Source organism: Penicillium hordei (assembly GCF_028827395.1).
Source record: "Penicillium hordei strain IBT 12815 chromosome Unknown utg000006l_segment0_segment0, whole genome shotgun sequence".
Taxonomy (NCBI): domain Eukaryota; kingdom Fungi; phylum Ascomycota; class Eurotiomycetes; order Eurotiales; family Aspergillaceae; genus Penicillium; species Penicillium hordei.
In genome coordinates, this window is record NW_026623147.1 from 3,278,514 (window position 1) to 3,295,019 (window position 16,506).

The following is a 16,506-nucleotide window of genomic DNA, read 5'->3' on the forward strand; positions in this document are numbered from 1 at the left end:
AATGGTTCTTTAATGGTTTAAATGATGTAACGATGCTAACTCCGATCAGCCGGTGTTTCTCCAATTACATTATTCAGCGAGAATAATCATGAATGGACTTTTTAGCTGTAGCTACTACAAGAAACAAGACACATGAATAATATCGTACAATCATTGATTTATTGAAGACTTATTTTGAATCTACGATGGACTAAAGAATGACCTAAAGAACATTGTAGCGGCCACCCACCGGAGCGCGCGCCTCACCTTCTGAGGCTGCCAGTGTCGCATCCTTGAGCAGGCGTCTGAGCTCGTGTATGGCGGTGGTGACTGAAATCTCCGTCTCACCCTCAACCAGGATGTACAGCTTGGGAAGCTCCCCAGGCGCTGGTTCCTTCCCGGCGGCGTAGAAATTGCCCTTGGTGGTGATAGAGGTACCGGATGCTTCCAGGATCTTTGCAACGTTCGTGCGGTTTGTAACGGCCCAACGTGCTTTTTCTGCAAGACGAAAGAACGGTAAGTGATCGTCTCAAGAATGGCAGGGATATGGGGTAACTTACGAGGGAAATCGTTGATTTCCAGCGTTGCATGGAAGGCTCCGGCATCGGGGCCACGATTATCAATAGGCACACCAGATCTCATCACACCCGCGCGACTCAAACGTGCATGAATGTCCGCAACAGCGGAGCCCACCTTGTCCAATGGGTTCTTTGAAGCATTCGCCGGTGCTCGCTCCGTGCGATGCACGACGATCTTACCATCAAGATCAATGCCTTTTGGCACACCAGGCATAGAGACCGAAGGTGTAGCTGATGGTACAGCGGGTTCAGCAGCGGATCGGACAGCTGAAAGAGCCTTGTTGAATCGATCATCTGATTCCTGCTCGGTCTCAAGTTTATCTTCTTCATCATCCATATCATCGCCTGTTTTGTATGCCTTCCGCTCACGAAGTCGCGCAGTTTCACGCTCCATATTAAGACGGTCCAGGCCTTTACCACCAAATCCATGGCGCGAGGTATACTTCTCCTTGCCAGACTTGACCTTTTCATTGAACCCATCGACTAGCTTTTGGACAGGCTCGGGAACTTCCTGTCCACTTTGTCTGAGAGCCTTGGCGATATCCAGGGCATACCGATCCTGTTCTTCGGTGATGAACGTGACGGCAGTTCCGGTGTTACCAGCTCGCCCAGTGCGGCCGGCACGATGGACATAATCCTCCAAGTGATTAGGCGCGTCATAGTTGACGACGAGCTTGAGCTGCTTGACATCTAACCCACGAGCAGCAACTGACGTTGCGACCAGGATAGGGAAAATACCTGCCTTGAATTCTTGGATGGTGCTGTCGCGATCGATCTGATCCTTTCCGCCATGAATCGACATGCATGGATAACCCTTATACATCAATTGCTTGAGCAAGTCATCTGCAGCCTCTTGACGGTCCACGAAAATCAACGTGCGATCATCTTCATTTGCGTCGTCTTCGTACAGATTTCCCAGCAGCTCCAACAGGCGGAAGAATTTCTGGTCGTTATTACGGACCTCAACAATTTGCGTGATTTCCGGGGCCACAACACTCCTGCCACCCACAGTGATCTCCACCGGCTCGTTCAAAGTTTTCCGGGCCAATGCTTCCATATTCTTAGGAAACGTGGCCGAGAAAAGCACAGTCTGCCTGTCCGGTCGGATGCTAGCCATGATCTTCACAACTTGTGGTCCGAAGCCCATATCGAACATGCGGTCGCCCTCGTCCAGAACGACATACGTGACACGGCGTAGATTGAGGACCCGTCCTTGGTTTGCGGCCAGAAGATCGATGAGACGACCAGCAGTGCATACAATAATTTCCGCGCCTCGTTTTAATTCGGCAATTTGGTCTTTGATCGGGGCTCCACCATACGCGCAGACGGCACGAAGACCCAACGCCTTCAAGAAAGGCTTACAGTCTTTATGGATTTGGGTGGCCAGTTCACGGGTGGGTGACAAGATCATACTGATGGGGCCATCTGTACTAGCCAAGGGCCGTTGGTCTTTAATGTGTCGGAACATGGGAACGAGGAAAGCACCGGTCTTTCCTGAGCCGGTTTTTGCCACGCCGATGACATCGCGACCGGACATGATCGTGGGAATGGCTTGGGCTTGAATAGATGTGAGGTTTTCCCACCCGAGTTTGTGAACAACATCTAACGTCTGAACGCCCAGACCGCATTGCGACCACTTTTGAACAGGTTTAGGCACGTCCCGACCACGGACCTTGATGCCATCCAGTTCTAGTCGCAAATTTGCTACCTCCTCCTCGGTCATCTCAGCAAGGTTGGACGGTTCTGTGTAAAATTCCTTGCGGAACGGCTCATACTCGATCTTCGTGTGGTCGATATCAGGCATCTCCCGTTTCTTCTTCTTAATTGCTGCTAGAGCGAGGACATCTTCAGCCTTCTCGTCACCGACTGCAGTCACATCCACATCCTCCTCGTCGCCAAACATCGCCTCTGGTTGTTGGTGTGCGGTCTTCTTGGCAAAAGTGGCCCCGGTTTTCCGTTCAGGCGGCGTCGAGTCTTGGAGTTCAGCCATGAACGCATCCAGGGGATCAATTTCTTCATCATTGTCAACGTCCATGGTAGAATCGGCCTGGTCATTCGTGGACTCCTCCATATGGACATCCTCATTTTGATCCTGGAGTCGTGTATCTCGGCGTTCAGTTGCAGCACGCGCTTCGGCTGCTGCGTGTTCTTCCGTTCCTTCAACTTGCATGTCTACATCATCATCTTCCACAGCATCGTCTACCTCTGCACCCACATCGAGAGGCATGGTCGGCAATTTCTCGAGTTTCTTGCGTGTTGATCCCTCATCTCCATCCCCAAAGCCCAGAGTTTTAGAAGCAGAGGGCTTCTCCGTTTCAGAAACTTGCCTCACACCCAGGCCGAATCCGCTGACATTACCTTTGGCTTTCAAGGGAGCAGAGAGCGTGGCGGGGGCAGCACTAGGTATGTTGACTTTCGTAACAGACGGGGCTTTGGAAGATACCGGGACAGCAACATCGGTACCAAGCACGGCGGGAGCGGTCGTGGTCGTGGTTGATGATTTGACGATGGCCTTTGGATCAAACTTCGACTTTCCGGGCAATGCAGCGGGACCTGGAGACACAACCGTTTTACGGTCAATCGCTTCGAGGATTTTCTTCGGATCAACCGATGCCTGTTCTTTTTGCTTCTTTTCGCGTTCGGCGGCTTGTTTCTGTTTCCATGCTTCAAGCTTGGCAAGTCTCTCTGCTTTTTTCGCCTCGTCTGTCTGCCCAGTGGGGGCCGGTGTGGATGGCTTGGATGGCTGCGGGATACAATTAATGCCGAGATCTGGGCAGTATGTAAGATGGGAGCGGCTTACCTCTCGGGTTCTGGACCTGGACCGTCGGCTCGGAGCACGATCACGGCTATCATCCCGTCTAGACTTGGGCTTCAAGTCAGCAGAATCATCTATCCGCCTGCGGTCCCGATCGCGGGAGTCATCTCGCCTGGAACGGTAATCCCTATCACGACTCCTACGGCGGATATCATGGTCATCATCTCGGCGCCGGTCTCGAGATCGATCTCTTCGAGCTGGTCGATAAGTATCTTCGTCGCGCCGGTCTACGGGGAGGTCTCGTCGTCGATATGCATCTCTATCGCGAGGGCGGTCGCGCCCACGGTAACGTCTCTAGATATCACCAGGATGGTCAGATATTGCAAGACAAGATGCGAATTTGCGATGCGCCACACGTACCTCTGGGCTGCGAGATCTGCGGTAACTGCGCCCATCATCCCGCCTAGTTCTCTCATAGCGATCATCCTCTCTGCGAGGTCGCCGGGATGAAGAATATGTGCTGCCTACAGGTGATGGTGAGCGAGTATCTCCGTGGCGAGCCATTGTTGCAGGCTGATTAGTGAGTGTTACTGGAACGCAAAAGCACCCGGGACACGGATTGATGGAGAGAGGGGAGGGAGAGAGAAAGCGCCCCGCGAAAAAAAATGGGCTGAGACGACAATTCAGGGGTCAGACCACCAAGAGAGAAGAGCGTGTGAGGTGTTTGTCTATCGCATCTTTACTTGCGCAAACCGTTGGAACGAAGAAACAGATTACATAATGCCATGCGGAGGAGCTAGTCCCGATGCGGATAGGTACGCTAAAGCAAGCGCGACTCCTCCGCTTGCGTCAACAGCTCAGCTCCTCTTATCGATTCTCGGCTTTTGAAGATTCAATTGCTGATTTATCTCATTTGACCTCACTCCAGCTAAACCTCCTTCGATACTCACTTCATGTCTTGGCAGTCGGCAGCTCGGGGGGGCTTCCTCCGCACCCTGCATCGTGGTGCTCTCCCTTCCCGTACTGGCGTGAGCGACTTACAGAACCAGCTTAGTCGTGTCCGACTGGGAGCGAACTCCAGCCCGGCGCGCCCGCAATTCCAACCCATTTTCTCTATCCAATCCCAGTTCCAAGCGAATTCATTCGCAACTGCTTCTACCCCTCTCAAGGCGAGCAAGACGCCCAAGGCGAAGACCCCTAAGACAGCCGCTAGCAAAGCGAAGAAGGCCCCTCTCAGTGAGAAACAACAGGAAGACCTGAAGGTCAAGCAACAACGTGCTCATATCAAAGAGCTCAAGGCAACTGCGTTGGTCCGGCCCAAGAGGCTGCTCGCTTCTGCCTACAGTCTTGCTATGACTGAGAAGCTGCAGGAGCTTAAAGGTCAATACCCTGTTAAGGAAGCATGGTCCATTAGTGTAGAGCATGCGACATCCCTCAGTCCTCAAGAGAAGGAGGTATGTGCCCTTGAGCTTCTCGGTATACGTCAAGAGCAGCATACTAATCCACCAAATCCAGAGACTCCAAGCTCAAGCCGACGCGAACAGAGCCGCCAACGCCGCTGCCTACGACTCGTGGGTCAAGTCGCACACACCTCTCCAGATCAGGGAGGCCAACACTGCCCGTCTTACCCTTTCGCGTATTGGCAAGAAAAACTACCGTGCCATCAAAGACGACCGCTTGCCCAAAACACCGCAATCCGCCTACATTATATTCGTGACGCACCGCATGGATACCCTTGGTTACCAGGGAAAGCCCGGCACAGAGACCTTCAAAGACATTTCCGCTGAATGGACTAAACTACCCCAATCGGAGAAAGATGTAAGGACCCCCCTTGGCAGAATCAATACATACCGGACTTGCAGGCGCTAACTTTGAATCTAGCACTACCACAAATTACAAGTCGAAGATCGCCAGCGGTATGAGAAAGAGCATCAGAAGGTATACGGAGAACCAGCTCCCAAGAGCCCTCATTATAAAACACCGGAAGACTACAATTGAACCTGAGTCTGAAACCTGAACCTGATTTGTACCGGGGATATCCATTGATGTCTACCTAGATGAGGTTTCTTCCGGAGAGTGATTAGCTCACTGTGGACTTCCAAGCTTGTTTGTCACGCGCCGTTTTCAATTTCCCATATGGCCTGATTCATGTCCCTTTGTTGTATTGTAGTTCATCCTCTCAAATTGTTTTTCTATGCTGATTGTTTTTGTTTGGTCGAGCTGTGGAAGCGCTGCAATGTGGTATCGTAATGAATCCATGGAGAGTTTACCATCCCCAATCCAATTCAATTCCCTTTATAAGACTGTCCCCTTTAAATCAATGAGGCAGAAAGCCAAAAGACCCTTCTGATTCTTCATTTACGCCGCAGAATCTCCACCAACCCCGCACTGGGCCCTTGTTTTTTTGTTACTCCGAAGCTCAAGTGGCGGTGTGCAAAGGATGTGTTGCGCGTGCAGCTGGCCCTTTTAGTCTGGGATTTGCATCGAGTAGATTAGGCTCGAGGAGAATATTCCAGCATCTACGAAGCACTTCATGCACCTTTTGTAAAACATATTTTGTTTATGGTCCAAGCCCAAGGGTAAAAATGCCAACATCGCAGGTACAAACGGAACTATACGATGTATAACAAACATAGCGCAGTCCCTGCATTTAGGTATGAGATTGTCATTGTATGTTGTATGGACTATAAATATACATAGTACTTTATATAGTTATATGCAATTGGACTTAAAGTGGGTTATAGTACCACGGTACTGCACAAGATATTTTGTAATCCATGGACTTGAAGTTGGGAACCATGGAAATCGAACTGTTATCGCGGGGTTTGTGTAACATTGGGTTGTTGACCTCTCGCGTATGCCATGCAGACTGTAGAGAAAAAAAAACCTACACCTACATATTTTAGTATACATATATGTACATAGTACGGAGTACATATCGTCAGTTTCAAAGTGCTCTTGCTCCGTACTTCGTAAAGGAATGCACTGGGCACTTTTATGTTCCCAGCCATCCATATATTTTTTTTCCATCTCCTAGGGGTGTTGGCATAAATATGTTGTTCGAGTTTCAGTGACTCGAACAAACTTCTACGCTAATCTCAAAACACCCCCGACCACATAAATGCAATAACAACATTGAACAAGTACATTGTATACGGAGTACGAACGGAGTACGGAGTACATACATTTAACTTAGCGGGCCAAATGGGATGATCTTCACCTCCACCGCCTGAACTTATCCCTGCCTCTCCAGAAGATCCCCTCCCAGTCTAACTTTTGCATATTTTTCTCCCTTGACTCCCTTGACTCCTTGAAATTTCGTGTTCAATTCACAGCAAACACAGTTATACAGACTGTGGGGTCGTCTCTTAATCTGTCTATATACCACATATCAGCATCCAAAAACACCTGGAACTCGCGCCGGTCGTGCAGGGAGGTTATATGACTCGAATCTGACTCGAAACTACTGCTTAATAGTCTCACAACACCCGCTCGCACAGCGTTACCGCACCGACATTGCACTAGCGCAAATCCGCGCCGAAAAACAACGTTCGTTATCGATTGGGACAGTATCCCCCCACCAGGACTCGAATCTAACCCACCCACCGATGCGTTCGCTATTCGACATCGCTGAGTTACCACATCAGTGATCGGATCGGCCGTGAACCCGGCGCATGTGATTTTCGACATGGAAGCGATTGAGGGGTCTTATCGCGTATGCGCGGGGAAGACCAGCGCCGCGGAGGATGTCGCATACTACACACGGCGCATGCGAATGGAGGAGAAACTGCTCGACGAGGTCTGGACTACTTTCTCGACTAAGCTGGCGGAGTTGTACGTACCAGATACCTGGGTGCACCAAAAAGTAGATTTGGTCACCGGGTTGACTTCTCGCTTTCCGACTCGCTCGCCAGAGCCACCGTCGTACGACCAACCTCCGCCTTCCTACGACGATGTGATCCATGATTTACCTCCCGAATACTCTGCACTGCCTCCACTCGCGCAGCGCCAATCGACGGCTATTTTCTTCGCACCAAAGACGCCTCAAAAGCCGCATAAATCATCATCTTCGCTGCTGAAAGATCGTATGCTGGATGTACGCATTGATTTTGAGAATCCTACCGGTGTCCGGGAACACAAGAAGAAAAAGCCCGCGGCAGCAAAGAGAGCAGCTGCGCCCCCTTCTCCCCCTCCTCCACCACCGCCCCCGGCAGGCGGGGCTGATGGAGGAGACGATAATGCCAACGGTGACGGTGGTGACGGTGGGGCTGGTGATTCAGGCGGCGCTGGAGGTGGCGACGGGGGAGATGGAGGCGGCGACGATTGGGGCGATTGGAATGTGAGCGGAAAGAAGGATAAGAAGAAGAAACTGGAGGAGGAAGAGGAAGAGAGAAAAGCCAAGGAGGAGGAAGAGAGAAAGGCCAAGGAAGAGGAAGAGAGACTAGCCAAGGAGGAGGAAGAACGACAGGCAGGTGAAGCCTCGGCTGCCAAAGATCTTAGCTGGGCTGAGGATAACGGTGGGGGTGGGGGCGATGACTCGTGGGCTGCCTTCACGAATGTAGGAAAAAAGAAGAAAGGAAAGGTAAGATCATCCTCTTCCAATGTACAAGACGGGTGTCTAAGTAAAATTGCAGGGAGAAGTTGCACCCCCTGGGGGGTTCCAGGACATAAGCCTGGATAACGGCGCACCGCAATTGGACTTGAATTTTGATAGCCCGGCTCCCAAGACCGGCGGAACTGGGTTTAGTTTTGGAGGATGGGGCAAAGACTGGAATACCGGTGGTAAGCTCGATCCTCTTGGAGACCCAGCTCCCAACGACGAATCCAAGGACAACAATCCCTGGGGAGCAACCTCCAAGAAGACTGGCGACTTCGATTTTGACTTGGGATCTGCACCAGCTGAAACCAAACAAGAAGATGACTGGGGAGGAGGTTGGGATGCGAGCAAAGACAATAAGGGGACGGAGCCCGAACCCGAGGCTCTTGCGCCTCCACCTCCGCCTCCACCCAGAGTCGATTTCACACAGGAAGCCTGGTATCTGAATCTCTCCAAGAAAGAGCAGCGTAAAGCGAAGAAGGATATGGAGAAGAAATACAAAGACGAGGATGAAGCTGCGGCAAAAGCGACAGCAGAGTGGGAAGCAGCCAAGGCTGAAGCCGAGGCAGCAGCAGCAGCAGCGGCAGAGGTAGCGGCAGCGGAAGCGGCAGCAGCTGTACCTGAACCAGTGGTTGAGGAGACTGAGAAACCACCCGACGCAGATACTGACTGGGGTTGGGGTGTTCCAGTGAAGACCAAAGATAAGAAGAAAAAGAAAAAGATTGACCTTTTAGCTGATCCGGAGCCTATCATCCATGAACCGCCGGCAAAACCGACAGAGCCAGTTGATGTTTTTGCGGCTTGGGGAATTTCCTCAAAGGACAAGAAGAAAAGCAAAGGCAAAGCCGAGCCAGTACCTGAGCCAGAACCCATCCCGGAACTTGAGCCTGAACCTGAACCTGAACCGGAGCCAGAGCCGGAACCTGAACCTGAACCTGAACCAGTGCCCGAACCTGAACCCGAGGCGCCAAAGGTGCCCGATGAGCCTCTATACGAAAATTGGCGCGAGATATCGTCTAAAGAACGCAAGAAGCGAGAGAAACAATTAATGCGCAAGGGTCTTCCCATTCCCGGCAAGGATTTCGAGCTCCCATCGGACCAGCCGCCTGAAGAAGTGCCTGAACCGGTTGCTGAACCGGAGCCAGAACCCGAACCAGTGCCTGAGCCCGAACCCGAGCCAATACCGGAACCTGAACCTGAACCTGAGCCAGAGCCAGAGCCAGAGCCAGAGCCAGAACCGGAGAAAGCGGTCGAAGAAGACTCTTGGGGCATTTGGGGGCCAACAAAGGACAAGAAAAAGAAGAAGAGCAAGGCTATTGAAGAACCTCCCCCACGTGCGCCGACACCACCTGCCCAGGGTTTGACTCCAGAGCCGGAAGCTTTCTATGACAATGCCGACGATATTTGGGCGGAGCTACCCCCTAAGGCATCCAAGGGCACAAAGAAGACCACGAAAGCCATTGAACCGCCCAAAGAGGAAAAAGCATCTAAAGGCTTTTGGTCGACCCTGACCGGGGGTTCTACGATCAAAACCAAATCGACGAAGAAGGCGAAAGAAGAGAAGGAACCCGAGCCTATAGAAGAGGAAGACCTACTTATCGATGTTGACGACAACCCCCCAGCACCTGAACCAGAGGCAGAGGCAGAGCCTGAGCCTGAGCCTGAGCCTGAGCCTGAGCCTAAGCCGGAACCAGAGCCGGAACCAGAACCAGAACCAGAACCTGAACCAGAACCTCCTGCCCCCGAAAAGATATCCAAGTCTAAGGCTTCTAAGCTCAGCGTTGCTGAACGTATCAAGGCTTTGGAGATAGCCAAGAAGGAGAAGGCAAAGGCAGAGAAGGGTAGCTTGAAGAGCAAATCCAAGGAAAAAAAGGTTGAACCCGAACCAGAACTTGAGCCGGTGCCGGAGCCAGAGCTTGAACCTCCTGTAGAGGAGCCCGCTCCTACAAAGAAAAGTTCAAAATCCAAGTCTAAGACAGCGGAAGCTCTTGAGTTTGAAGAAAGGAAAGTCTCGAAGGACTCTGTTCCTGGAAGCTTCCCAGACTTTGGAGATGATCCCGAGCCTGAACCTGAACTTGAACCCGAACCTGAGCCAGAGCCGGAACCTGAACCCGAGCCGGAACCCGAGCCTGAGCCAGAACCTGAGCCACCAGCCCCAGATCTTTCAAAAATGAGCAAAAAGGAACTGAAGAAGTATAAAAAGGCCGAAGCCGAGAAAGCCGCAGCTGCCGCTGCCGCGGCTGCTGCCAGGGAGCCAACCCCACCACCTCCAGAACCGGAGCCAGAGCCGGAACCCGAGCCAGTGCCTGAACCCGAGCCTGAGGCAGACCCAGCGCCTGAGCCTGAGCCTGAGCCTGAGCCTGAGCTCGCAGCCGACGCCGAGCCCGAACCTGCACCGGAGCCTACGCCCGAGGAACCAGAGGCCAAGGACGAAGCTGCACCGGAGCCTACCGAAGAGCCTCCAAAACCCTCCAAGAAGGACCGAGCACGCGCTGATCGAACGAATACCTCTTCATGGGGAAGCTTTGGGGGGGCCCACCACCCCCAAAGAAATCCAGCAAGAAGGAAAGTAAGATCCAGGAAGAAGCAGAACCTCCAAAGAAATTAAAGAAGGAAAACAAGATCCAAGAGGAAGTGGAACCGCCCAAGAAGTTGAAAAAGGAACCCAAAATCCAAGAGAAAGTCGAAACCCCCAAGAAAAAAGAATCTCGAAAATCCCGACCAAAAGAACCGGAGCCAGAAGTGGAAAGGTCTTCTGCGTCAGACCGGGAGAAGCGGCGAGAACGAGAGGGGCGTTCCTCCAAGAACCAACGTGGCGTGGCCTTGGCCAACATGGTACTGGGTACACCTCAGTCCAGAAGCAAATCGACTCGCAAACCTGGTTCTTCGTCGAAACCCGTATCTAGACGTCCATCATTTGATATTGATGAGAAACCTGTTGATCCATCACCGGATGAGAAGCCTGAGGTTTCTGACAAAGCAGCCAAGTTGATGGGCATGGATGCTTCCAAGTCTCGACGTGAGCGCCCGCGCACGGACAGGCGGAAATCAGGTATGTACTTTTCACTTCTCATTTACTCTACTCTCGCTGACTTGCCGACGAAATAGTTCGAGATCCATATGCGATCGAGGATGACGATCTTGTTATGGTTGATATGGAGGATGCCGAGGGCCATTCACCTAAGGAGGGCTCCAAGGGCTCAAGGCGCAAGTCAAAGAGACAGGTATGTCGGAATGACCGCATTATTATTTGCGCTGTTTTGTACTAACTCACGATTGCTTCATAGCCGCGCCCCAGACCCGACGATGAGGACGATGCCGTCATGGTCGACCCATATCAAGCATATCCCGTCCCAGATGTAATGTCCGGACCCGACGATATGGCCTTTGTCGATGCGCCACCAAGAGAACGCCGTCTAAAGCGGTCCAACACCGCACCGCCAAAGAAACAAGAGAGCGGTGGATTCATGGGCCTCCTGGATTCTCTAAGAAAAAGCACACGCCCAGACCGAGCAGAACGCCCTGAGATGTCCGAAAGACGGAAGTCACGCTCATATCGCGACGACGACGGAAGATATCCGCCAGAAGTGGAGCGCGACGGTGCTCGCAGATCACGTCGCGAAGATCGACGCCGAGGATCTGTTCGACCAGACACCGATGCCGAAGGGTTCATTACCGACGCCGCCGGTGTAGCAGCAGGCGGCGAGACAGAAGCCGACGAAGCGGAAGCTCGACGCGCAGCACGACACGCACGACGTGGATCCCGGAAGGCGCCTTCTGACTCTCGTGAAACCGAAGCTCGGGAAGCTGAGGAGCGGCGCGCGAGGAGAAAAGAACGGGCACGCGAGCAGCGTGCTCGTGAAGAGGAAGAGGAAGCACGTCTACGAGAAGAAGATCGTTTACGGGAAGAAAAGCGGGCTCGACGAGCTGCACGTGAAGAACGTCGTGCTCGAGAACAGCAGGCGGCCCGTGAGGAGCAAGCGGCTCGCGAAGCCGAAACTAGAGCGGCGGAACGTCGCGAGCGCCGGCGGATGCGCGAAGAGGAGATGATGGCCGCCAGAGCGAGTCGACGTCGTGAACGTGAGCAAAGGATCCCTGATGAGGTCTTCCCCGATGAGCGTGAGGTCGACCGTCGTGGGGCTCGTAGCTCCCGTGCGTTTGAGGAGCCCAACGCTCGTCGTCGGAAGTCCAAGGTCGCTCCTGAACCGACTCGGGAACCACTCATGACTGGTGGGTTGAACCGTGGCGGGGGTGCGAAAGACAAGATTTCCTCTTGGGTTTACTCGCAAAGTGATGAACCTCCGGAGCCACCCCAAATCGTTCCCACCCTTATTGATCTGCCTCCTCTTGCAGCTGACGACGGAGGTAATGCTCATTCTCTTTCGTCGGATGAAGAAGCTCGTCGCGCTGTTCGCCGTAAGGCCCGTCGTCGTGCTAAGTATGAGGAAGAGATTGACGATGCTCGTTCTCGGCATCGTGGGTCACGGCGTGAAGGTGTGAAGAGCAGTTCTGGAAGTGGTGATTATGAACGTGATCGTGGGATGAGGTCCCAACCGGGGAGTCGACAAGGTGCTCCGCCGAGTTCGGGGCCTAAGAAGCCCAGTTGGTTCCGTAAACTGACGAATCTGTAAACCAGAAATTTGGTCTTTTTCTATTTTTTTGGTGGGAATTTGTTCTATTTGTTTTATATATTGCTTGCAGCGTTGCCTTTTTTTTCTTCTCTTTTTTTCTTCTTTTTTCTTCTGGTTATCTACAAAGGTCTGTGATGAAACTCCAGACAGATCGGATTTGACGACATGTATGAAGCTCATATGATACTACGACCCAGCAATATACACAATTTGGATTCTTTGATAGTCTTCTCAGATACTCTTCTGTGTATTTGACTTGGATATCTTCTTTCCCTCCTACTTCTATATGACAAGTGCACAATGGCCAAACACGACTGAATAAAACCTCAATGAAAGCCAATTGAGACGATTGTGGCCTGATCCCCAAGGTGTCGCCAACGGCCACTTCGATATCGTTCCCTCTCTTTATCAGAACCAAAGTGAACCACAATGTCATTTGTTTCTCCAGTATTCCCATCTCCAAGAAACATGCCTTCCTTGCACCCACACCAAAGTCTCCGAGCTGGATAATTCCAAACATCTCCAGTCCCCACCTGATCGAGGTATCAAGAACCTTCTCTATACATCCCATACATGTCTAACCAACCCACTTCACCAGGTCAAGGCCATTCTCCCGAAGTCACAACATCAATCCATCACCCACACCTCAGCCCATGAACCGACCATTCCTCGAAGTCAACCACCGCGCTCAGCCGTCCAAACTCGATATCTGCGCCTCAAATCCATCAATTACACAGTCCCATCTCCCGTCCCTCCACACAGAATGTCCGCACCAAGTACCGTCTACGACTTCCAAAAAGAACGCACCATCTTCCTCTCCTGGCTCGAAGACCAAGCCCGACTTATGAGACACCAACCAGCATCCGACACCATCACAGAAGTCAAAGCGATCCTCCGTGACCAGTCCATTGAATACCTCGATCGACTGAAACAAGCTTCGATTGTCATGGCTTGTGAGGCGAAAGATCATATCTGTGTGATGGCCAAGCCGGCGCAGTTCTACGAAGTCGATGTTCCGAATATGTGCAGTGCGCTGCAGTTACGACTACCACAGCTTGCTTCGAGGCTCGGGATCAATCCTAAATGCGACATGTGTGTTCATTTCATTATTATGAATATTGTGGCGGAGCCCGGGTTCTAGGTTGGTGACTTTGGGGTATAGATTGTTTGTGAGATAGCAATGGATTTTGTTTTAGCAACTTACCCATGTCGTATAGACATGGGCACGAGGAGCATCTTTGCATTGACATGTACATGTAGCCTGTGGATATCAAGTATGACATTTTGTAGGAACAAGATCTACTCAACCTTGGGAACTACTCATCTTTGGGGACCCTCATGATACTTGTACGTAATTGATATTCTGATCACTAGGGACATAATGGAATTCAACACACATCATTTCAGTAGAACCGCCTTTCCAGCCTCCAATTCCTCAACCTCCTTTTGCAGCTGTCGTCGTCTGCGCTTCGAGGCTCGTCCTTCTCCAACAAACTCCTCCAGCCTCTCGTCGGATAGGTCGTTGACCCATGACGGTGAGAACAGCTTCATAGGGGCCTCGGGCCCAGTGACCAGATAGTGATCGGCTGCTTGCATACATACATTGTCAACGAACCTCTTGCGAGCCACCTTGTAATATGAATCCAGAATGTCATGAATATCTCGGACGGTATGGTCAACATTGCTCATGTGGTGTTGCTGAGCAAGGTCACTTAGTCGGATGACCTCTCCGTGTTTACAATCATCGAAAGACTTTTTGGCCACAGTCGAATATAGTCGCTTTTGTCGACTGCATGATTTGAGAAGTTAGCGGCCAAACCCTTAATACATTCAGAAAAATCTAGCTAACTGACCATTTTTGGAGGTTGTCATTGAAGTAATGGTTGAGGGTAATCGGAGTGCCTTCCCGTTCAATTCTCAAAAGAAACTCGACAGTTGACATGGCGTGTTTGTACTTTTCAACCAGATCATCCATCAACAGGGACATTATCTTCGAGGACATCTCTGTGTCTTTAGACACAACCTCCAGTGCATTGCGTATGAATGCATGCACAACGCTGATGATGTCACTAATGTAGCCCGACGCAAGGACTGACCATTTGATTGACTGCTTCTTCATCAAGGTAGAGAGCAAAGTATGGTTGAATGTACCAATCTCAAAGCCCCGAGAATTGGAGTAAACACGTTCAATCCAAGGGAGGATGCCCCCTTTGATGGAGGGCTCCACAGGTTCCGAAACATGTAGAATATCGTCAAGGTCCTCTACCGAAGTGCTCCGGGTTGGGTCCCAGCTTTTCCGGCTCGGCATGATGCTTTGTGGGTTTTCAGTATCAGTCAGGTTATTGCATCTTTCTTCACGATCATCGACACTATTGTCTGTCTCCTCTGACTTCGACCGGAAAGTGTAGGTGTGGCCGCAATGGGCGATATCGTGTGAGAAGACATCATTTCTCAATGAAACCAGCGTGGCCAGTCGTAAATCTTTGTCTTCATCGAACGCATCATTGACTCCATAATTTGTGGCAAGTGCGTGCTGTGTAATCTCTTGAAAAGCAGACACAACATCTAGAAGGATCCGCCTCTGCTGCTCTGTTGTTTCTCGCGGGACTCCCAGGGATTGCAATAGGCTTTTCGAGCCTTTGAGTCTTCTGATCACTTCGGACCGCACCTTTATATAAATTAGCAAGTTTATTCACAGCAATAGATAGTTGTGCATACCGATGGAAACTCTCGGCGGACGTTTAACGTGAGGAGCTCTTGGAGGCGAGCCATTAACGCCGAAATCCCGTAATTGTCGGGCGGGACGCGATTCCAAGGCGCATTTTGATAGAATGTCATTTCTTCTGTGTCGCGGTCCGCATCACTAGCTTGAAGCTGCTTTTGGCTGAGATTCCGAACAAGGATCCATCCCAGCTGCCCGTTCAAGTTTCCATCATGTATTAACCGAATCACGTTGTGCTCGGCGCCTTTGTCAACCAGGTCAGGTTTGGTGAGGATCCGCAAGGTTCTTCCTCCTTCAGGGTCAATCTCCCTGGCCATCTCAATGATTTCCTGGGTGGCAATATCCACGTTTGCTGGAACCACAGCTAACATGATGGATCGTTGGTTCTGCATGTATCGAAGGACCATGTTCCTAACCAGCACAATGTCACTCTTCGTTGTTCTATCCAGCGTTGTATTCTTGAAAATTCCAGGGACGTCGATAACGCTGAGGTGACTCTCGTTTGGACCACGAATCTCGAGCTGTAGGACACTGTTGGAAAAGGTAGGCTTTTTGTCTCCATGAGAGGAAGAAAGGTTCATAACCCCGTGAACCTTGCAAGTCAGAATTAACGCAAAGTGTCATAATACAGTTCATATAAGTGTAATACCTCTTTCATCGTATGGCTGAAGTCCTCAGAATTCAGTGACTGAAGGGCAGAGGCCGTCCAGCCCCGCAGCTTCTGGTCCTCCTCTGGAGTTGAACCTGATGCAGGGATTATAGACGCAGATATCTCCCGTTCAACCAAGTTGCTATCACGTCGGAAGATAATTTGCGTGGCAAATCTCGTGCACAAGCCACTATCTCGGGGGAAGTTTAACTTGGTCAGACCCTCGAGGACCGAACTCTTACCGCTGGACTGGTCTCCAACGACAACGAGCTGTGGAAGACTGACATACTCCCCCACGTTGCAGGCGAAAAGTTTGTCAATCTTCTCAAGTAAAGCTGGATCAGCCAACTCGAGAGTTCTGGTGCGGGGTTCTGTGATCGTCATGGCTTCGGGTGTAGCTGACCGAAACTGACGGATACAGGAGCAGCCAGAAACAGGCTGGACTTGGAGTGGAAGTGGGTAGATGAATGAGCAGAAATGAAGAACCGGGTGGATAAGAGGGTAAGAGGTGAGGAGGAGGAGATGAGAGAAGAATAGAAGATGAGAAAGGGAATGGTGAAAGGGGAGAGGGGAAACAGCAAAGGCGAAAGGCGAA

General features: G+C 51.3%; 5 protein-coding genes across 5 annotated transcripts; 3 read left to right on the forward strand and 2 right to left on the reverse strand.

Annotated features, from left to right (window-relative positions):
• Positions 1-202: 202 nt before the first annotated feature.
• N7537_011869 (uncharacterized protein) lies at positions 203-3,876 on the reverse strand (the record flags this gene model as incomplete). The annotated part of the gene is made up of 4 exons (XM_056902923.1): positions 203-477; positions 540-3,300; positions 3,358-3,666; positions 3,733-3,876. The coding sequence occupies 4 exons, from the start codon at positions 3,874-3,876 to the stop codon at positions 203-205; spliced, it is 3,489 nt and encodes a 1,162-aa protein (XP_056748210.1).
• Positions 3,877-4,265: 389 nt separating this feature from the next.
• Positions 4,266-5,310, forward strand: N7537_011870 (uncharacterized protein; the record flags this gene model as incomplete). Its single annotated transcript, XM_056902924.1, has 3 exons — positions 4,266-4,766; positions 4,828-5,130; positions 5,194-5,310. The coding sequence occupies 3 exons, from the start codon at positions 4,266-4,268 to the stop codon at positions 5,308-5,310; spliced, it is 921 nt and encodes a 306-aa protein (XP_056748211.1).
• A 1,690-nt stretch (positions 5,311-7,000) lies between these two features.
• On the forward strand, positions 7,001-12,540 carry N7537_011871 (uncharacterized protein; the record flags this gene model as incomplete). The annotated part of the gene is given in 5 exon segments (XM_056902925.1): positions 7,001-7,894; positions 7,947-10,478; positions 10,490-10,961; positions 11,018-11,133; positions 11,197-12,540. The coding sequence occupies 5 exon segments, from the start codon at positions 7,001-7,003 to the stop codon at positions 12,538-12,540; spliced, it is 5,358 nt and encodes a 1,785-aa protein (XP_056748212.1).
• A 763-nt stretch (positions 12,541-13,303) lies between these two features.
• Positions 13,304-13,681, forward strand: N7537_011872 (uncharacterized protein; the record flags this gene model as incomplete). The annotated part of the gene is made up of 1 exon (XM_056902926.1): positions 13,304-13,681. The coding sequence occupies one exon, from the start codon at positions 13,304-13,306 to the stop codon at positions 13,679-13,681; it is 378 nt and encodes a 125-aa protein (XP_056748213.1).
• Positions 13,682-13,938: 257 nt separating this feature from the next.
• N7537_011873 (dynamin family protein) lies at positions 13,939-16,295 on the reverse strand (the record flags this gene model as incomplete). Its single annotated transcript, XM_056902927.1, has 4 exons — positions 13,939-14,329; positions 14,394-15,208; positions 15,259-15,855; positions 15,912-16,295. The coding sequence occupies 4 exons, from the start codon at positions 16,293-16,295 to the stop codon at positions 13,939-13,941; spliced, it is 2,187 nt and encodes a 728-aa protein (XP_056748214.1).
• Positions 16,296-16,506: the final 211 nt, after the last annotated feature.